Source organism: Pseudopodoces humilis, chromosome 18, assembly GCF_049639895.1.
Source record: "Pseudopodoces humilis isolate 2021_Gansu_Grassland_sample_001 chromosome 18, ASM4963989v1, whole genome shotgun sequence".
NCBI lineage: Eukaryota > Metazoa > Chordata > Aves > Passeriformes > Paridae > Pseudopodoces > Pseudopodoces humilis.
This window is the reverse complement of record NC_142217.1, coordinates 10,603,739-10,625,161: the sequence shown is the minus strand read 5'-3', so window position 1 is coordinate 10,625,161 and position 21,423 is coordinate 10,603,739. Positions and strand designations below refer to the sequence as shown.

The 21,423-nt window shown below is 43.3% G+C and overlaps 2 protein-coding genes across 3 annotated transcripts; one reads left to right on the top strand and one right to left on the bottom strand.

Annotated features, from left to right (window-relative positions):
* Positions 1-1,498: 1,498 nt before the first annotated feature.
* REXO5 (RNA exonuclease 5) lies at positions 1,499-15,811 on the bottom strand. 2 transcript variants are annotated; one of them, XM_005522935.3, is made up of 19 exons: positions 15,621-15,811; positions 13,835-13,956; positions 12,824-12,950; positions 11,868-11,952; positions 11,269-11,418; positions 11,034-11,122; positions 10,115-10,230; positions 9,205-9,343; positions 8,567-8,661; positions 7,132-7,234; positions 6,410-6,546; positions 5,987-6,095; positions 5,537-5,647; positions 5,277-5,414; positions 4,745-4,837; positions 4,066-4,285; positions 3,358-3,551; positions 2,681-2,790; positions 1,499-1,731 (listed from the first exon to the last, which is right to left on the bottom strand). In XM_005522935.3, exons 1-19 carry the CDS (start codon positions 15,735-15,737, stop codon positions 1,662-1,664), a joined length of 2,325 nt encoding a protein of 774 aa, XP_005522992.2. In that variant the 5' UTR covers positions 15,738-15,811; the 3' UTR covers positions 1,499-1,661. The 2 variants fall into 2 exon arrangements, with proteins under 2 accessions (XP_005522992.2, XP_087920476.1); XM_088064350.1 differs by having other exon boundaries at positions 13,835-13,972; positions 15,621-15,776.
* ERI2 (ERI1 exoribonuclease family member 2) lies at positions 15,736-21,266 on the top strand. The gene is made up of 7 exons (XM_014252406.2): positions 15,736-16,201; positions 16,543-16,670; positions 16,822-16,975; positions 17,491-17,591; positions 18,350-18,431; positions 19,119-19,207; positions 19,418-21,266. Exons 1-7 carry the CDS (start codon positions 15,736-15,738, stop codon positions 20,750-20,752), a joined length of 2,355 nt encoding a protein of 784 aa, XP_014107881.2. The 3' UTR covers positions 20,753-21,266.
* Positions 21,267-21,423: the final 157 nt, after the last annotated feature.

Here is a 21,423-nt window from a genome sequence, read left to right as displayed (position 1 = left end):
TTAAAAAGGGACAAATTACTTATTTTTCCATGCCTATGAATAGGACTCTTGCTAGTTTTATTTGTCATGTGAGTTTCTCAAGCAGGACGCCTGGATGCTCACTAAATCCCATCTAGTCCTGGTAGGGAGGTGACCACATCATTTTTAAGTGTGTGGAAGGAAAACTAGCTGGTTTTTTTCAGCTTTGCAGTGCTAGTGTCTGCCACAAGGAGATGCTGGATGTGAACAACCTGAGCTGGAGGGAATCTTAAGAGAGGGATGAGTGCTGGGGTCAGTCTGCCCTTCACTCCCTGAGCTTCCAGTGTCTGCTGGACTGGCTCAGCAGCAGGGACTGGCTCCCTTTCACTTTCTGTAGTAGCACTGATGTTATTGCTTATGCCAGCTTGCAACAGCTGCAGCCAAGGAATGCCAAGCTCACTTGGAGTGGCCAAAGTACCTTTGTGTGAGAAAAACGGCCGTATTCATCTTGCTGAATAATAGATTTAATTTTCAGGTGGCTTTCAGTAGTCATTAATGACACTGACATGAGCATCTCCTGCCTGCTCGCTGCTGCTTCTGGGCTTGTGCTGAACTTTCCTTTCTTCTGCTTTCCTGTATTTGTGCCTGCTCCTCCATACAGCCACTCCCAAATCCCAACACAAGGACACAGCCCAGCCAGCCCAGTGAACTTGGGGTTGGAAAGTAGGAGGGTGTAAATATTCCATCAGCTGTATTTATTAATTTCTAGAATGATAACTATTTCAACTTTATCTCGGCCTATTCCAACTCCACATGAAAAAAACCCTCATCTTATGGTCAAACCTTTTAACAAACATTTCCTTTTAATGTCTCAAATTATTTTTCTGAGTGCCTAAAACGCTCCTAAGCATCTTTGTGCTTGGAAATTCTGTATGTTAACAGGAGATGCTCAAGCAGCCTCTATTTCAAGTGGCAATGGCTGCAGAGGACAGGTCTGGAGCTGTCAGGTTGCAAATCACCTCATCCAGCTTCCAGCTCCCTTTTGACAGCGATGCTGTGCAAAGTCCACACAGCCATGTGCTTTCCTTAAAACATCCCTTGCCCCTCCCACAGCTGCATGGAAACTTTTTGCGTGTGAGGGGAGGGTGGGGGTGGTCAGGGAAGGAGGAGAAAGCCGAGATTGTCCAAGAGGTATGAATCACTGATTCCTCCTTTCCGTGGACTGAGTACAGCGCTTTCCCGGAAAGGAGGCAGTGACTCCAGTTCAGGAGTTGGTGCTGCAGTTCCAGAAATCCACACAATCCCTGGGGTAGCTGTTAACTGCTGAGCAGCTGCTGCAGGTTCTGCACCGACCTGGCTGGCTGGTTCATGGCCTGGGATGGTCCAGGGGAGATGCCCCAGCCGGTACCTTGGTCTCCAGCAAGGAATGACATCCACAGGCCAATCCTGCCCAACTCCTGTGGAGCACTGCTCCGGTTTGCCCTGCCTAAGCACCTGCCTGGCTCAACCTTCCCACAGAAAGAAGGGTTAATGGAAAAAGTTTTGTGTTTTAAGACACTTTGAATGGCTTTTATTTTTAGACGTTGTAGAAGATACAGAGTGAAAGCCTATTGTTCTTCTGGTAAGAGATCTTTACAAAGACATCAATATTTAAAGTAATTAAAAATATCTTAACAAAAGACTTTGCTTAAAAACTTGGCAGTTTAACAAGCACTCCTCCCTTCATCATCTTTTATTCCCATCAGACCAAGGCCGGATTGTGATCCATTTGTGCTGCAACACAAACAAGAGGTGTGTTAGTTCTGCTCAGTTCAGCCTTTGTGCACATAACTCTGCTGGGCTGGCAGTAAGAAGCCTGTAACCCCATGGGTCAGCATTCTTTTTCCACCCCACAATTATTTGGCATCCTTTTTAATCAAGAAGTCTCCTCTGAGCTGTTGGTCCTCAGGGAAACAGTAATACAAGAACCTCACACTTGGCAAGAAATCTCTTCCCAGCCCGAGATGGAGCTCCCTCTCCTTTGCTTAGGAAAGATTGAACCTCTCTGGTTAATAATTAAACAGTAAGATTGTGACAGTTCAGGCCCAGGGGCTGAAATGCAGGAAGCCCACTCCAGCTGGAAGTATCCCTGATAGAAGTACTGCAGCCCAACTCAAATGCATGACTTGCTCCCTCTTATAAAAGCTGAAGGACTCAGTGAACAAATTTGGGTTTTCTCATTTTTGTCCATCACATGAGAATAAGGCCATGAACCACCTCTTTGATCAGCTGTGGCTGAAGCACATTGTGGGGTACCACAACACAACTACTGGTAGGTGAGGCCTTGGCTGCAGTAATCGGGTGGTTTTAGAAACCAAATCCCAGCAAAAATCCTGCCTGCTGTAGAAACTCTGCTTGATTCTCTCATGGCCACATAAAATTTCTCTCATTGTCAATGGGGATGAAATGTCCTCTGAGGGAGGTGGCTGAACTGATAATATCTGTACAATTAATGAACACTGTGGACCCTCAGATACATGAGGTGTGACTCAGGCCTGCTTTTTGTGCAGAACTTATGGCTGAGGTTTTATTGGCCCAACATGAAAGATTAAGCTCAACAGCTTCTTCAGCCTCTCTCTTGGGCTTTCTCTTCCTTGTGCAGGGCTTTAATTTTTAGTAGATCGAGATAAAAATACTTGGCTCTGTTTTTCTTTGGTTCTTTGCAACATAGGTAGGAAGTTACCTGTTCACTCCAGGAAAGAGAACAACACACAGGGTGTTACTTTGCAGGCTTCTATAAAGCTTTTTGATATGGTTGTCTAACTTCTTCACCTTTTTCCTTAGATCCTGCTCCTGCATAAGAGAACAGAAGCATTCAAATCCTCCATTCATCAGCAATTATACTTCTAAGTGTGTGGGGAGGCTGACCTGTGGGATGGCCCAGGTGAAAGCAGCAGTGATGCTGCTCCTGCCTGGCACTTGGCAGTGCAGTGGCCCAGCTGCAGAACCACAGGCCCTGCTCAAATGGCACCACAGTAAAAATGAGAGCTGCATCTCCATCCCTCAACTAGAGCTTTTCTTTCCTGTGCAGCCCCACAGCCACTCACCTCTCCCTGTGACTCTTGTCAGCTCTCCAGTGCCAGGCCTCAGCTCCTGGGCAGCACCACCCACTGCCCTGTGCAGCTAAATGGTTTGAACATTATGTAGTGCCCTGCAAACATCCCCTTATCTCGTGTGGAATTACCTCTCAAAGTGCTCTATGGAAACTGATCCTTGGCAGCTCCTTTGTTCCAGCACAAGGAGACCCTTCTGTCACAAGCAGCTCTGCACCTCAGTCAGCTCAAAGTTACCACTGCAGGTTCCCAAGGCAGTCCCTGGACTCACTAATTGCAACAAACATCAGCAGAGCCTCACACTCACAGAGTCAGACAGCTGCTCCATTTTCTCATAGAAGATGTGTTTTCCTTGTTTCCCATTGCTGTGATTCATTTGCCAAATCCATCTCCAGAGGTGACCTGGAGCAAGGGCATTCCTACTTCTTAGCTTGCTACCCTTCATGGTCCATCCATTTATAGCTTCAAGGGCATCCACAGCACTCTGGGTTTTCTGGAATTCTGAAATGCATAGAGAAGGGAACATGCTTTGGCAATGCTGTTCCTGCCCTCCTTGGCACCTACAAGACAGAGCTAAAGGTGTGGAGCTGGAGGGAGAGGAGAAACAAATCACTGCAGCAAGCAGATCCTCATCTTGCTACAGATAAACATCAGACTAGAAATGCCAGTTGGCTGCAGCAGCACTCACCGAGCTGTTCTCACCTTTCAGAGGTGATTACTGGTCTGGGTGAAGCTGCACAGTAGCCACCCCTCCCTCACATGGAAGTACCGGAGCCCAATAGCTACCCTAACATTTTCAAAGTAAACGTTTGGAGTTTTTTTAAGCAGGTATTTTTTCCTCTTAAATATTTAGCTGTAAAGTGCTCCTCTAAACACTATGTGCTTTCACTGGAGCATTTTAAATACCATCCCTACCTATGTTTCAGTAGCTCTTGCTGTGCCTGTGCAAAGTCCCAAGGGCTGCTGAATGAGCTTATTTGAAGGAAATATGCAGGCTGTGTGTGAAGCTACTTACTGAGGAAACAGCAGTTCCTGTGCTTTCCACTCTGAAGATCCTTTGGCAGGAACAGTGTTTCCAAGTCTTTCAACTGGCTGAATTCTTCTTGCAAGTCTGTCTCTGTTAATGACTTCTTTAGACCAGCCACATAAATCACACCTTCATTTTCTACATCCAGTTCTAATTCCTTAATCAGAACATTGCAGTCCAGCATTGCTGCAGTGACTGGTCTCTGGACCTGGGGTGGATGCAGCAGGAATAAAAAGCATGTGAGCCCACACTGCTCTGTGCTCTGAGCTTCTATTTTAAAGTGTTTTTCTCCCATTACCAAAAGTAGGCAGGTTATTTTCCATCACTTGAAATAAATACGACTAATGAAGGCCAACTTAATTAGTCATGATAAAGGGACACTATAAAACTACAATGCCATACTCTGTATAGCCCTGTTACTTGGATCTGCCTTTTCAAGATGCAGCTGGAGGTCAGAATATTTTCTAACTCCCTTCTGCTGACAGGCAGAAAGGAAAAAAAGAGGGATCCAGCCTTTTCCCTTCTGCCAGTGGCCCTAAATTGTGCAGGGACAGGGAGATTGTAACAGCACAAGCAGCCAGCATTTGCCCAGACACACTGCTGTGATGTTACAGATGCATTGGAGGCTGTGCCTGGGCTGAACATAACTTTTGCTGTTTGTTTTTACCTTAATGCAGGATCCTGCTACCTCAGCTCCATTCAGGCTTTCCACAGCAAGCTGGGCAGCTTCCAGCACTTCATACTGGATACAGACGTATGGCTTGAAATAGAAGAGCAAGACACTTCAGGTTTACCAATGACACACATTAGCCCTCCCTTTTTAAAAAGTCAGGGGGTAAATATGTAACACTCCACCATACTCTAGCTGTTTAAAACCCCCTTCAATTAACTCTACAATTAATACTACCCTTTCTTTTTCTCCTTTGGCTGTTAAAGGCCTTAACATATCGGTTCTCTTTAGAAGGACAAAAACCACCTCAGCTTCCCCAGTGTTTCAAGTCCTCTGAGCAGCACATGAGCTGCACTTGTTACTGTGTGGGGCAGCTTTTTAGGCACCCTGAATGATCGTAGTTGATGACTTCAACTACCACAAAAAAACTCCAAACAGAATAACTGGTATTTCTTTGGTTCTAATCCATACCTTCCAAGACTTTACTCAGACCTTCCAGGTCTGTCAGCAACCTTTGAGTGCTCCTCACCTGGAATGTTTCAGTTACCACTGTAAGGGACTGGATTGGTCCACACCTCCCAAATTCCTTCTTCACAGACTTCATGCAAAAGTTTTCGTCAAAAGGACCTGCGTAAATTGTCAGCATGTCAGTCAGCTTGCTTCTCACCTGTTGGAACACAGATTAGAGAAGGCACTTCACAAAGCAAAGGAACTAACTAGTCAGTGCCTCTGATAAATCACATCTCTACAAGCTCAGCATGAAAACTATTCTCGAACAAAAAATAATACCTTTTCATAAAGTCCAGCATGAAGGTGAGATGCAAGATACTCTGGACCCAAACTGAACCCAATGATACTGAATTTGGATAGGGGAACATCTTCCAAGGCTCTCTGAAGAATCTGGAGGGACAAGAGCACACAAGGCTCAAAGAGGTACAAGACAATTGTACTGCAGAGGATGAGAAGCAAGGGTATTGAATTTAACTCTCAACTTTAATTTTCATTATTATCCAAGAAAGCCCTCAGGCAGAAATTCTTCTGGGGTGAGTCAGGAGAGGATGCAGAGGATCAAAGCTCATTTCTGAAATGCTCAAATGGATTTAGCTAACCTGGTATTAACACTATTGCTAACAGTACTGTCAGTCAGCTTTTAAAATAGGACTCATCTACCCACTCCCAGAACAAGAACAACTTTGAACTATTTTGATGCTTAGACCAACCCACTCTAAGTCCATTCACCTGTTTGTTTGAAGTGCTCAGGTTACTCTGACACAGGCCAGAAGAGTCTAATCCCTGTCTGCCCAAAAGGAGGGGTTTTTGGCCAGTCTCCTGCAGACAATCTAAAAAACTGTCAGAGAGAAGTACACTGTGAATCACAATACTTTTCAATATGGGGAATAAAAACTTTCAAGGAATGCTTGTCAGATAATTACAATTCATGTAAGAAATTTGAAAGAATATTCTTGTCCACAACATCAAAAGAAGCCTAGGAAATACTCTGTGAAATTTAAGATGAAACTGCTTAAAGTTTTTCAGCACTATGCTGCAATTATTTGTGTCTGTCTGAAGATCCTGATGGCTTCTGAAAAACATAAGGCACTTGTTTGATTTTACTGAGGATTCAATTGAAGGAAAAACATACATATTTGAGAATCTTATTACCATGGTTTGGATAATGGTAGAGGCTCATTCAGCTGTTTCTGGAACCCACATCCTTGTGGCTGTAGAGCAGCTTTGTTCTGTGATACCTCAGCCAGTTTTTCAGCTGTCAGAAGCATCTCCAAGTTTAGTTCTGCTACCTTGGGAAAGGAAGAAGATTATTAGCTGGCTTTCATCTCATCAGCTAATTGTAACTGACCAAAAAGCCTGTGCTTTCCCTGTGAGTCACATAGGCACACTCCAGCAGTGGAGAAACATGGGCATTAATTTCTTGCCTTATTATTTTCTGTTGTCATTTTCGAGCATGCAGCGCTCACAGCATCAACAGGCAATCATCTCCAAGAAAGTTCTCTCCGAAATCAACAACACAAGGGACTCATAAAACCAGCTGAATCACTACCATAACACACAAGGTCTCTCCTTTCATCTAAAAAAATTACAGCCATTCCTGCAGGCTGGAAGTGTCTCCATCCTTCTTTACTCAGTGCCCTCTTCAGGATCAGCAGCAATGCTGGCTGATGTGAGTACTGAACACTGGTAGTGCCCAGGATATTCAGGTACCTGGGTATAGGCTGGAAATAACAAGCTGTCAAAACTGGGGCCTCTATCATAGCTCCATTTTCTCTTTGAAAACAACAGGAGGATGGGCAGGAGTGAAGTTTTGTTCTTTGAAAACACATTATGTTCCATATTTTAGGACAGAAATCTTAATTAGATATAAATACCTTTGTTGGTCCTTGCTCAATGAAGAATTGAGCTAATTCCAATGCAGCTCTAGCATCTTCTGTAGGATCATGCCCAAGTTTCTGTTCACACTGGATTTCCTTCCTAGGGCATCAAAATTAGGTGTACAGGCAGGTTATCTTGTTTTTCCACACTGACAAATATCCTGTCTTTTCTAAACTGGGTCCTTTTCGGGTAAAAGAGCTTTCCCCTCTCCAAAAAGGATTTATGTTATGTGCAGCAGCATTCTTGTGAAATATTCCCAAAAGATACTGCAAGAAATGTTTTTGCAATGGTTTATGGAATTTACACAATCACAGAATCACCAGGTTGAAAGAGACCTTCAAGATCATTGAACACCTTAACTAAACCATGGCACTGAGTACCACATCCAGCCTTTTTTTAAACACATCCAGGGATGGTGACTCCACCACCTCTCCAGGCAGACCATTGCAATACTTTATCACTCTTTCTGCAAAAAACTTCTTCCTAATATCCAACCTATACTTCCCTTGGCACAGCTTTGTCTCCTCTTGTTCTGTCAGCTGCTGCCTGGAGAAAGAGACCGACTCCCACCTGCCCACAAACACCTCTCAGTTAGCTGCAGAGAGTGATGAGGTCACCTCTGAGTCTCCTTTTCTCCAGGCTAAACAACCCCAGCTCCCTCAGGCATTCCTCACAGGGTTTGTGTTCCCAGCCCCTCACCAGCCTCGTTGCCTCCTCTGGATGTGCTCAAGTGTCTCAAGGTCCTTCCCAAACTGAGGGGCCCAGAACTGGACACAGCCCTTGAGGTGTGGCCTCACCAGTGCCAAGTACAGGGGAAATTTGACAGAAGCTGTGCTAATACTTGCTATTCTGATGCACGACTACTTTTAAATTTTACTTCTTTCTTGACCAATGGCTCAACTCACAATTTGCACACAGAGAGGAAGGCAACCTCCAGTTCAGTGAAGTTTGGCACTGCAGAGCATTGCCATTCACTGTGAGTATGGGGAGAACTATCTCACTAAGATACTATCCAGTGGTAGCTGATGCACTGAGAAATATGATTTAAGTCAGAAGGTCAGACTTTCATGCATTAACCTTTCTTTCTTGCCAACTGAAACAGCTCTAATCTGTGTGAGCCAAAGTGCCTCTGTTGTTCTACAATTCAATACACCTCTACAGCCCTGCAGGAAGGCGAGTTTTGCTGGGACTCAAATCTGGTTGGGTCACAACATTCCTGCTTGCTCAAAGACAAGCCCATTTATAATGCTCCCTGATGTTTCAAGCAGCCACTAAATTCCTTTTTACCATGTCTTACTCGCACAACCTGCTCCTTTCCTTTGAATCTTAGTAACAAAATAATAATTCTGATACTATTAGTGGCACAGTAAGACCCTATGACCCACCATGACAGTTTCTAATCTTTCCCATGACAGTACATAATAATCTTACCCTAAAACAGCTTTGGCTAGAAATTTCAGCTTAAATCTTCGACCTTCACTTCTGGCAAAAAGCAGTGAAGTATCAATAACACTGGGGTGGATCATCTGGAGGAGAAAAATCATTCCCTGTTTAGTTTAAGAGCAGCAGACATACAGAACTGGACAGTAACTCCACAATTTTTTGTGCCTCTGCCTTTTAATTTCAGCTGCCAGTGTCTCTCTGACAGATACCTCATCCACAAGACAGCAAAATGAATAATGAAACAAGTCCAACTCTCCCTTCTACTTCCCACTCTAGTGGGAAGATCTAGATTGGGTTAGAAAGATTAATTATGATTCAAGCATTTTAGATTGGTTAAATTACCCACAGAAAGGACTTCAGTTCTCCCCATGACAGAGCTACCAGAAGCATCTGGCTGAAGCAGAGTGGTAAAGCTGCAGTTGCAACAATATCTGTGTCTGGACAGACTTTTGGTTCTGTACAGCCCCTTGCAAATTTTAGAACTGTAATGAGAGTTCTTGACCTTTAAATCCTTACAGATAAGGTTATTCATAATAAAAAACAATTAACAAGTGTTTGCTAATAAAAAGAGCAATTGTTAAAGAGTGTCCAGGTGTGAAATGTGTAACTCTTAAAAACATACTCACTTCCAAAGCCTGAAGATCAGAATTTAAAGAATGACCCACCAACACTGCATCATGGGGAAGCATTTTTTTTAGCCTGGTTTGGATGTCTGACAGTCTTGTCTTCACTGGAAGAAGCATTTTCTTTGTGATTCCAGAGAATCTTCAAAACAAAAGTTGAGTGAGTTAAAAGCAACACATTAGCAACACTGTGTGCTGGAAAATATTACAAGCAGGTCCTATAAAATATGAACTCGGTGTAGCAAATCACACAACGCTATTTACTGTTTTCTGTTCCAACATCAGAGGATATATTGCAGCTAAACTGCTAAGAGTGCTACCACATCTGCTTCAAAAGTTTATTTCTCCCAGGTATTCTTAAGTGATGCAGTTGGCATCAGACAGCACAGGTAAGGAACTACTGGAAGTCTGATGGTGAAGGGAGGTGCTTCCAAGTAACCCGAGGGGACTGGGACATCACATCCTCGATAAAGCCAGGTGAAGTTTTGAAGAAGACAAGCCTTGAGTTTTGCCTGCTTTTGTTATAATCCTGAGCCTCACCCTAAAGGTGTGTACAAGCTCTCTGCATTTTTTACATATGAGTAAATTTAGCTATGGACTCCATCTTATTTTATAACCAGTAGTGAAGAGTAACTTGTACCATGTATCATTAATTTGTAACAGAACTTTCCCATGGACACTGCAGAAGGGCAGTGGTTCTGCCTGGTAGCCCCATGGGCACTGTGCAGCAGATTGTACACATAATGTTGGTCACTTTAGTCACACAGCAAGAACTGTATTCTTAACACTGAAGGAAATGCAGCAGGCGTCTGTGCAAACCAAGGGGTTTCTGAAAGGTTCTGTGTAACAGGCTGAATTTGAAAGGGCAGCAGCTCAGAAAGACAAAGAGATAAGAAAGGTTTGTGCAAGTGACCTGGTGCGGTAGTTCACCACTGTGCTCTCAGGTTTGACCAGCTCATTCAGGAGGCACTGACCCTGTGCATCCACCAAAGACACACGGATGACTTCATTCCCTTTTGCAGTCAGGCACTGTCAGGAAGAAGCAGAGCCAGTTGTTGAATCAGCAAGATGCTGCCACTCAAAAACCTTAGCTAACATCAGCTTTGGCTGCAGCAGCATCACTGCGAAGGAGTTCCCTGACTTAGAGATGTACCACTCACAGCTGGTGGGTTTATACTCTCCTGTGCTTCATTTCAATTGTTAAATGTGCACTGTAAGCACAGCAAACACCCAGGCAAGCATGGCACAGAAAAACCTTGTAAAGAAGTGCTGATTTCACAGAATCAGTCTGTGCTCTGCACTGCACAAGTGCCACTGACAGCACCAGCCCCAGAGACATTGTACAATTTAAAGGTAGAGCCCAGGCTGTATCAATAGTTAATGCTGGTGCCAAACAGGTATCTCTGCAAGGAAAAACTGCCCTAAAGGAGGACTCTTCACCACAGCAGCTGCCAGAGGAACTGTGACGGCTAAAGGAAAGATGTGTGACAGGGAAGTATCTTTCCTTTCCCAAACCTTGGAGGTTTGGAATTTCTGAGGAGGAATTTCACAGGAGTCTCATGGGTTATTGCAGCATTGCTGACAGGCCTGGCAGATCCAGCTGCTGCTCTGGGACTCCACAGAACTGAGCTCTCGGCTGAGGATATTATTTCTGTCTTGTTGCCAGAACCACTGCCGCATGAGCACTGGTACCACCAAGGAAGGGACTGGCAGCAGATATCAAGATATCAGAAGTGGTTTCACAAATACAGAGTGCTTGGCTCACTTGGGAGCAGCTGGTAGGAGCTGGATGCCTGACTCTGTTTTGTAAGGCAACACACACTGAGTTTTACCATTTCACAATCCAGACCGAAGAGAGGGCTGCTGTCTGTCCTCTGCTGATCACACTCTGTGGAGATGTAGCCTTTGCATCCAGGGGAACCTGGAGGGAAAACATACCCAGGAATAAGAAAAATAACTTTCTCCTACAACTCATCTTATATGACAAACTGTATCACTAAACTGTCAAAATTAAAAACAACCCCCAACACAACAAAACAACTAAACAGCCCTCACTCAAAAACTGACCTTCTATGGGATAATCATTTTTTTTCTGCTCTTCTAAAGTTAGAGTATAGCTTGTAAGGCCTTTTTTTTTTTCTCCGTATCTCTGAATGATGGGATCACATTGCAAGTCTGAGCTTTTAACAATGCATTCACTGCTGGTGGAAGTCAAACCTGTAAAATACAGAAGCATCTGTCAAGCTCAGTTTCTGCACCAGATCAACACTTAAAGGCTGCACCATTCCAAATTACTACCTGGCACAACAGACTAGGAGAGGGTCAGAGAAAAAGACACAGTCTTCTCAGCTCAAACCTAATTTATATCTCTGTCTCTTTGATTAGATACATCTTAGAATAAAATAATCACAAAATGGGTAGTAAAGCAGCAGGGATTTGGATTAAATATGTTAAAACCTTTTCATTTTACATTCACTTTGACAATCGGCCCAACCTGAGTTACTGCACTAGTCAGGGTAAGAAATCTCATGGTTTAAGCCATTGTATGTGTTCCAAACAAGTTTACCATGGCAGAACGCTGGGATTGCAGAGGATGCAAAATCATAAATTTCTGTTCAAAGTGAGTCACTCTCTTGAAAGATACAATGCAAACCCAAACAAAATACCTTGTGGAGTGTTTTGAGATTTCAGGTTTGTTCTTTCTCCATACAAGCTGACTGGGAAGTTAGCGGAAGGTGCTAGTGTGAATCTCTGAAAAAAGAAAATGTGAAAACATGTTAGTTACTTTGAACAACAGACAGAAATAACAAGCAAATGAGGGGTTTATTGATCCCCAAACCAGCCAAATTCAAAGGAAGATGGATAAAGAAATAGTGGAAATACATTTGGTGTTTTATCAAGTAGAAAAACCCAACACAAACCAAACCTGTTCCAACGAGGGATGATAAAAGATTCTTTGTACTACAGGACAGATTTGCCTTGCCTGATACAATCAAGAAGGCAAATCTCAAGACCTTCTTTGATAGAAACTAAAGCCAGTTCCAGTCTTTCCAGTTAAGTTGTGATTTACATTTGCTGCAGTTCAGAAAGGACTCTCTAGAAGCTTGAATTCAAGTCCTTTCTTTCTATCTTCCTTCAAAAATGTTCCTTGTAAGTCAGAAGATTAAAAAAATTATTTAAATATTCTTTTTGGGAAATGGGAGAAACTTGACAAAGTGCAAATAATAAAAGTGGTATTTTTCAACCAGTGGGACTAGCATAACTCTATTGAAACCCTCCTCACTCAGAGTAAATTCCAAATTATTGAAATTAGTCCTTGATATTTATAATCTAATTGGCATCCTGTAGGTACAGGATATGTAACAGTCAGAGGACTGAAACATCAATGAACATTTCACCTGGTAAGGCTTCAAAGACACATGTCTTGAAATCCTGCTCCTAATATCAAAGTCCCGCTCCTTTGTTCTGAGCTGACAACTGCTGCAAACAGATCCTTCCACTTGCTGTCAGGGATGGCCACATCCTTGGGAATGGCAGTAATTCCACTGCAGCCATTATCCCTGGGATGTGGTTTCAGGACTGAAAGAAGTTTAGAAGACACCGATGCAGTCTGGGGACTTACGTGCCGGAACACTTTCCTGAGGTGCTTGAACTGTAAATAGAATCTGTAGAAATGGAGTTGGCTCATTTCATGTAGAACAACAACCACAACCCCAGCCAGGTGGCTTTGGTGATAAATACGGCACCAGCTGCAGTTAAAAAAGAGCAATAATTAAAAAAAAACAAACCCAAAACATAAAAATCAAAGCAAAACAATTATCTATCAAACACTCTTAAAAAAAAGTTGGAACCAGCCCAGCTTTTAAGTCAGTAAATGGCAAAGTGCCAAATTACTTCAATAAGAAGAGGCTTTATAGCTTATCTCAAACAGCCACATATTCCTGGAAGTAACAGAATACAGCAGACAGAGAAAGAGTTATTGCAAATTTCTGCACCATACCATTTCAAGACACGTATACCTCATTCATGTGCATCAGAATGTGAATATACCAGCAACTTCAACTGTATTGATGCAGTCTGGTGAATTAATGCATCAAAATAAGTTTCACAAAATAATTTTCTACTCACTATTAAAATCTAAAGTGGGATATTTTCTGCTTTGAGTTTCATTTGAAGATTCGTTTTTGCCATTCAAGGTTATAAGCCCTCCTCAACCTTTCCCTTCCAGTACTGAGAAGTGGCCCAGTGAAAGGAAAAAGTGACTAAAATATGTTTTTTCTAAAATGCTCTAGAGCATTCTGTTTCAATTATATCTAACATGAAATGCATTAATATTTGTATTAATATTTTAACAGGGTATTTTGTTTCTCAGTGTGTGGAGCTTCTTCAGTTCCAAAGCAGTCATTTAGTTTTTCAAAACTGCATGAAACAAAACTATGGAATGGTAGGATTTCAGCCAGAAGAGGAATTCTGCTTTCTGGCCAAGTCTAAGAACAACTGTATCTGCACAATCCAGGCTGCTGGTTATGGCAACTCCACGGCAAGCATTCCAAAGCATGGCCAATATTCCTTTAGGAATGTCTGCACACCAGGGGAGAACACGAGACCAGGCTGATTGCAGCTGTGGATGTACCTGGGCTGTGCTGCACTGTGGCATTTCCCCAGAGCTGCATATTTCAGCAGCTCATACAGGTGGTCCTGGCTGATTTCGGAGTCCTCGCCAAGCAGAGCTGCTGACAAATGACACGACTTTTCCTGTGAAAGGGAAAAGCTGGTAAAGAGAGCTTTCATGTAATCACACCAGTCCATGAAAAAAGAAGGAAAAAGAAACTATTTGGATACATCCAGCTACATTTAAAGTAACTCTTCCATTCTTTATGAACACAAGTTTCATTTCAGATCCCATTTCAGTATTACATTTAATCAAGATTTCAGTAACCCAGGTACTCTAACTTCAGAGAGTCATTTAATAAAAATTAACATAAGATGTATGCAGTAAGGAGACAACTGACATGTAACACAATATCCTGGTCTCTCAACCCTGTCCCCCACTTGCTCCTGTAGAGCTTTAAACATTTTACAAGTGTTATATACAGCCACTCACACCATGTGAGGTTTTCTCTATCTACAGTGTGGGATCTGCTCTGCCAGAAGGGTTTGCTGACCCCTGCAGGGAAAAATGCTTCAGTAAAATCCAAGGAAGCTGCAGAAAACAAGCACTGAGGAGATGAGGTGGGGACTGTGCCACACAGTTCTACACAGAAGTTCTTTAAGCCTAGATGCACAAATTCTTCTAAAGGCTAATTAGCAAGTAAATGTGGCATTTTGGTGACCTCCACTGACCAGACGTTCTGTTCCAAAGAACTCCTGTAAAAATTTTAAACATACTCTTTTTATAGGTGATAAAAAGACATCAAGGCATACAGAGGGAAAAACACCACACACTAGAGAATGTAAAACCTCACAGCATGAATAACCACTGGAAGTTCTTTTCCCCTGCACACTAACAAGCCGTGTGCTCAGTAGTTTGGACAGAGCCTGCCCACATGGGACTGAGCTGGTGTGCTCTTCAAGACATTTGTCAGTGGGTAAGGAAGCTAAAGAGAGGTTCCAGTGTTTAAGAATCATCTGGCAATAATAGCACAGGCTGGTGTAATTGCTAGTGCCTCATCTCTCATGCTGAGACAAGTAATGACACCGTTGTTTTCACTACGGCCTAATTAAAGCTTTGCAGAAAAACCCACACAAAAAGCAGAGGTTTTGATTCACCAAGGAGGGGGTACTGCCAACCACGGGAATTTGTGTCTAACCGGGTACAAACAGGCCTGATCTCACAGGCTGGACACACCAACTCCTGTGCCATGGGCACTGACTCAGTGTGCCCTGGGTGAGGTGGGGCTGCTCTGCATCCTCCAGGGGTGCATGTGCTGAGCACACACAACACTCCTTTCAAGATCTGCTTTGTTTACAAGATTATATTGGAGAATGTATCTATTTTTTAAACAAAAATTCTTAAATGTAATGCGGAGCACTCCAAATGAGTTATTTTCCACATCTCTTGCAGCACAATCCAGGCCATCAACAGGCTCCCCAGGGCAGCGGTCAAGGCTCCAAACCTGCGAAGGTTCGAGAAGCGTTTGGACAATGCTCTCAGGCACACGGTGTGTGTGTGTCTGCGCTGGGGTGTCCTGTGCAGGGCCAAGAGTTGGACTCGAGGAGCCCTGTGGATCAACTCAGGACATTCTATGATGCTACCTGCAGGCACTGGCTGTACCCTACCCTCCCGGTACACTGCCGGTGTACACGGCTTTGCTGAGCTCCCAGCACCCCAACGCGGGACACAGCAACACCGCCGACAAGCGGCTGCAAGGGAAGCACGGCCCGCACCGCGCTCCTCACACCGGGCGCTCGGCTCTCACCTCGCGGCCCAGGCCCGGGCCGCCGCCATCTGCCTTCCGCCTCTTCCGCGCCGCCCGCGGCCCCTCCGCGGCTTCGCCGGGCCGCTTGCGCCCGTTGAGGCACAGCCCCTTCGCCATGGCCCGCACGGGAGCGGCGGGGCCAGGCGGCGCCTCACGGCCCGGCGCAGCCCTGCGCTCCGGGGGCTCTCGGATCGCGCTGGGCGGCGCCGGGGCCGCGGCCGGAGCAGCCGAGCGCCGAGAGCGCGATGGGGGCGGGCCCGCGGGAGCTTTGAAATGGCGGCCGCCCCCTGAGGCGGCGGAGAGCGGCCATGGCCACCAGGCGCCTGGCCAGGTGCGGGATCGGGGCGCTATGACGGCGTTCGGGCAGCCGAGGGGCCGCGGCGGTGTCCGGGCGCCGAGGGGCCGCAGCGGTGGCAGGCGGCCCCTGAGCGCGGTCCGTGTCCGCAGGCAGCTGGGGCTGGCGCGGAGCAGCGCGCGGAGCGGGGCGCGGGCGGCCGCGGGGCAGCGCTTCCCCTTCCTCATCGTCCTGGACTTCGAGGCCACGTGCTGGGAGGACCGCGGGCGGCGCGGGCCCGAGATCAGTGAGTGCACCGGGCTGGCGTTGAACCTTGTGTCGTCATTACGTGTCATATATATATACGTATATATCACAGAATATTCTGAACTGGAAGAGACCGACAAGGACTGAGTCCAGCTCTTAAGCAAATCACAGGAATGAAACCCACCTTGACCTTGCCAGCATCATGCTTGAAATCTAAACTATATGTTTTAATGTATATATGTAGAATAGAATAATGGAATATGCTGAGTTGGCAGGGACCCATTTTAAAATGGTGCCATTCCTGAGAACAGTTTTAACCTTCCTGGCTTTGTATTTTGTTTCTGTTTTGTTTGGTTTCTTCTTCTTCTGTGTTTGTTGCAGTTGAATTTCCAGCAGTCCTGTTAAACACCTCAACAGGAGCTATTGAATCTGAATTCCACATGTATGTCCAGCCCCAAGAGCATCCTATTCTCTCTGAATTCTGTACAGAACTAACTGGCATAACACAGGTATAATTGTGACTTAACATTGTTTTACAATTGTACAATTGCTGTTGACTGTTTTATTTAAAGAGTCCTTTAAAGGGCTAAAAAGAAACAAGCCTCAAATGAATTTCAGTGCATTCTAACACATGCATGCTTCTTGTTCTGTTCCTTGAAGAAACAAGTTGATGAAGGGGTGCCTCTCAACATTTGCTTATCTCAGTTTTTGAAATGGGTTCAAATGATACAAAAGGAGAAGAAAATTATATTCAGTACAGATAGTCAGAGTAATTCTTCAGACGCAAAAGCGTGTGCCTTTGTTACTTGGACAGGTAAGTAACATTTTCATTTGCTCTTTCTGCACAGTAATAACATTAGGTGGCGCTAGTGAAATTGTCTTCGCTTCTAGGCAGCCAAAATCCTGTTATTAGATATTAAAAATATGGAATATTGGGATAGGATTGAAAATATGAAATCCATGGAATCCTGACATGTTCACTGCATCTTTGACTCCATGGTCTGACACTTATATTTTTCGGCTTTAGTGAACTGTATGACTATTCTTAGTGTGTCTAAATGTATTAATGATGTCTTTGGGATCTTTAACTGCATTAAGTTATTCACTAAAACAGAGATTTGCTTCTTCTGGTGTCCCATTGCAGCAACCCTAGGGTTTCCCGTGGACAATCACTTCACAGCCTGTGCCTGCTATCCAGCAGCACAGGATGCTGATACTGTGTTGATGTTGTGTCCCTTTATGTAGACTTTTAGGCCACATAAAGGGACACATATGTGGATTTTAGGCCAGTTCTGTAGTAGTGGATTGACTGTGGTTTTCTCTGCACAGACTGGGACCTGGGCGTGTGTTTGCACTACGAGTGTAAAAGGAAGCAGCTGCGCAAACCTGACATTCTGAATTCCTGGATTGATCTCAAAGCAACGTATAGGGTGAGAAGACTGACAGACTGAAACATTTCTACCCACCCTCACCTCAAAGGCTAACTGTAGCTGAGCTTACAAGGCAGGGTTGTATGTCCCGCTGACCACAGTAACCTGGCTTTATTTTGTGTTTATGAGCTGCTCTTCCTTTCCTGACATGTTCTGCTCTCCTTGCTTCCTATCTTTTTTTGTCTTGTGTGCCTTATATTGGTGTGAAGGAAGTCTTCGTTATAGTCTACTTAGAGGTACCTTACAGGTAGGCAGCAGAATTAGGTCTCTAAAGATAAACACCAGGAATATTCCCCCTTTCTAGTGATCAAATCAGATACTCATATCAGGAGCAAGTAGTAGTACTCACTTTTTTCACTTACAAAAATATCCCTACCTATGCCAAATATTTTCATGCCCATGCCTTTGATTGCATCTTAAGGTATTATTTATAGTTGTTTATTTATAGCATTATTCAATGCTAGTCTGTTAAGATTTTCATCAGTGTAAGCCATAGAGTGCAGACAAATGACTTTCAGAGCTCAGACAGAATGGATTTGCTTAAGACTGAGAGAAGGGATTCATGGTTCTTTCCATTCTGATTTCTAACAGGGTAAGTCACTTATGGTCTTATCCTCACTGTAAAATGCAGATACCCAACTTGCTTAATTGCCTTGTGAGATTTATTATTCGTAAGGGGATATTCCCAAAATGGCTTTGCTTCACTAGGGAAAGGTTTTGAAATGCTTCATGTTAAGCACCTGCATTTCTTTCCTTAGGCCTTCTATAACAGAAAGCCTAAAGGGCTAAATGGAGCTTTGCAGGATTTGGGGATAGCTTTTGAAGGACGGGAACATTCTGGTAAGCATGATGATCCTCATTTTAATATATATATATAAATATATGTCTTATAAAGCTAAACAGTACTATTTAGCTTTAGTTAGCTAACTTAACCTAAAGCAGCTAGTTAATAGTCATTACTCTGATTACAGTAATTACTGTTTCAGGTTGTACCATGTTCTGTCCAACAGACCAGATCATCAAAACAAGAAAGGCAAAGTGCTCTGAGATCAGTTTGTTATTTCTAACCTCATAATTAATTTCTGAAATCTCTGCTACTGAGTGCATGTTCACAGGATCAATTTATGAATTGCTAAGATGCAAAAGAAAAGAGGTGAAGATAAAGAAACTTGATTTTACCTGATAGCTCTAGGTATCATGTTAATGTGAGACAATTCCAGCACAATATGGTGGTTAGTTTGTTGTTTTTTTTTTTAACTTGATTAATGAAAAGAGCAGGGATATTTAAAATTGTGAACAGATATTCAGCTCTATGGATAATCCTTCAGATGTTTCAGCACAGAGAATTATTTGGAATTTTCTACTTCCGCTTCCCTTTTTTGAACTAGATGACTAAGTGTCACAGTTATGTGACTCCTTGTCATTCATGTAAGGCTTACCTAGATTACATTTTTCCTGCAATAAGAACTATCCCCAGTAGCAGTTAAAAAAAAAAAAAAAGACATTAATATAACCATACTTTGGAAGGGTTGGATGATTCCCGGAATACTGCTCGTCTTGCTTGGAGGCTGATTTGTGACGGATGTGTGCTGAAAGTTACTAAATCTTTGGATAAGGTTAGTCACTACTTTGTATCTTCCTGTCTACTTGCTTTGTAGCCTGCAATACAGAAGAAAGGTGAGCTATTCAAATAATAAACCCAGCATCTTAACTATGATTTGGAAAGAACATCCTTAGGCTGATACGCTTATTAATTTTGTACATTTATTCCCAAAATGTCTGGGTATTCACTTTCCAGAATCTGCTTTTGTTTATGGACTCCCTAGGCACAGCAGAAGAGTAATTCAATTTCCAGAACACTGACTGTAAACATCACTGACAAGACTCCACTGGGAAGTAAGAGCAGACCTGAAACATCTAGAGATGGAACTTGTGAAATAAAATCTGTGGCTGAGAACAAACACAACAATATTGCTGGAAACAGGATAAATTCTAATGCACAGACTGGGCAACAGCAGATCACTTGCACTGATCCCTCTGCAGCTGTCCACGTTGTACCCCGCAGCAGCTCAAGGACTGAGTTCCATGCTCACTCCCAAAGCTCTTCAGCAGCTTCTTCTGACAGATTTCCTGTTCCTCTGGCTCTGGCACAGCCATGTCCCAGTCCTGCATCAACAGGCATCCAGCAGGGATTGAGCATTGGGCAGCCTCTGAGAACAGCCAGGCCCAGCCTCCCCGTACAGGGATCAAGGCTGGTGCTTGTCTCCACTACCATCCCCTCAGTTACTCTCTCCAGTGGGGACATCAGCACCAGTTCTGAGTGCTTGTCTCTGCTGACAGACTGGGAAGATATTGCTTTGATACCACAATCTCAGTATGAACAAAATTCAGACTCTGTTCAGCTCAAAGATGACTCAAGTACAGATAATCTAACAGTGCTTGAAGAAGAAACTATTTCAAAACAATTGGCTGTGACAAGTTCAGATAATCAGAGTCTGGAGGAAAGTGTAGCACCCATGGAACCTCTGAGGTCTGTTTACAAAAGTCCTGATACTACAGTCTATAATATAGGTACAGTACAAAGGCAGACTTCACAATGTTCAGCTTTTAAGTTACCATCTGCAAAGGGAAATGCTGTTTCAGCACAATCAGCATTAATTAGAAATTACTCTACTCCTTTACAGGCTCCTAAAAGAAAGCCAACTAGTCCAAAAACATGCCCACCAGCAAAAAAACAGTCTTTTCGTATATATCAAGAGAGAACTTCCTCTTTTGCTCACTCCTTACCTTTGAGAAGTTCAAATTTGCCCAAAGTATCTCCTGCTGTTTTGAACTCCACAGTCAATTTCAATGAGTCTGTAAGAGCTGTGAAAAATGGAAAATCAACTCCCCCTCTGTGTAACTGCGGCCGAAGAGCCAAAAAGCTCTCTGTGTCAAATGCTGGCCCAAATCACGGCAGAGCATTTTTTTGTTGTCCTGTTGGCAAGCAAGGAGGTAATAAGAAAAGTTGTGGATACTTCAAGTGGGAATATGCACTTCTGAAAGAGAAATCTAACAGTCTCACCTTTAATGCTTTGACCTCTCTTGGAACTGTTTCTAGTAATACAGAAAATTCCTCCTACAAAAAGTATTTGTGTCTTAGACCCTCTATGAGAACTTGAAAAAAGATAAAATTTTTTATCTGAATCCTAAACTCTAATGCCTAATGTAATCAGGACAGTCAAATTATGTCAGATACATATTCTCAGAATGGGACAAAAAGGACTGTTCTTGGTTAACATTGATAGAAAGGAAAGTTGCTCAAACACACAAAAATATCATCAGATCATAAAGTAACTCCTTAATGAAGTGTGAGAGAACAGATAAAACTATTAATTGCTAAAATTAGAGTATGAGCAGCAGCTGCCACAATTCTTAAATTTCTGTTCTGTCATATATTTTACTTTACCAGTCCAGTCCTTAAAGATTTCAATGACACAGATTTTATTTACATTTTTTCTCTAAATGTAATGCCTGCAACTTTTAATTTTTGAAACTTTTGAAACGTTTAAAAATCTCTTTAGATGATGTCACACATCAAAAGTGATTCTTGAAGCAATAGTATTCTATTAAACTCTTACAGAGTTTTTTATCCTTTAAGTAACAATAAAGATATGATACTGACATTTCATTAAATACTTTGTTTTACATACATTACTGTTGTGCTCTTGCCTCCCCGAGTTTCCCATTTCATTTGTATCAGTGTCTGCTTTAGCTTGTAGTGTAGCCCCTGGGACAGAGAGATGATGGGAATCAGATAAGAATGTATTCAAACCTAAACTAAGAAGGATAT

Excerpts from the sequence above, each read along its gene's own strand:
- ERI2 (XM_014252406.2), top strand. The coding sequence starts at position 15,736 with ATGGCCCGCACGGGAGCGGCGGGGCCAGGCGGCGCCTCACGGCCCGGC. Across the intron at positions 16,671-16,821 it reads AACTAACTGGCATAACACAG|AAACAAGTTGATGAAGGGGT; the intron begins GTATAATTGTGA and ends TGTTCCTTGAAG. Across the intron at positions 16,976-17,490 it reads TGCCTTTGTTACTTGGACAG|ACTGGGACCTGGGCGTGTGT; the intron begins GTAAGTAACATT and ends TTCTCTGCACAG.
- REXO5 (XM_005522935.3), bottom strand. The coding sequence starts at position 15,737 with ATGGCGAAGGGGCTGTGCCTCAACGGGCGCAAGCGGCCCGGCGAAGCC. Across the intron at positions 9,344-10,114 it reads GTGGTGAACTACCGCACCAG|ATTCTCTGGAATCACAAAGA; the intron begins GTCACTTGCACA and ends TTTGTTTTGAAG. Across the intron at positions 5,648-5,986 it reads TGAGCACTTCAAACAAACAG|ATTCTTCAGAGAGCCTTGGA; the intron begins GTGAATGGACTT and ends TTGTCCCTCCAG.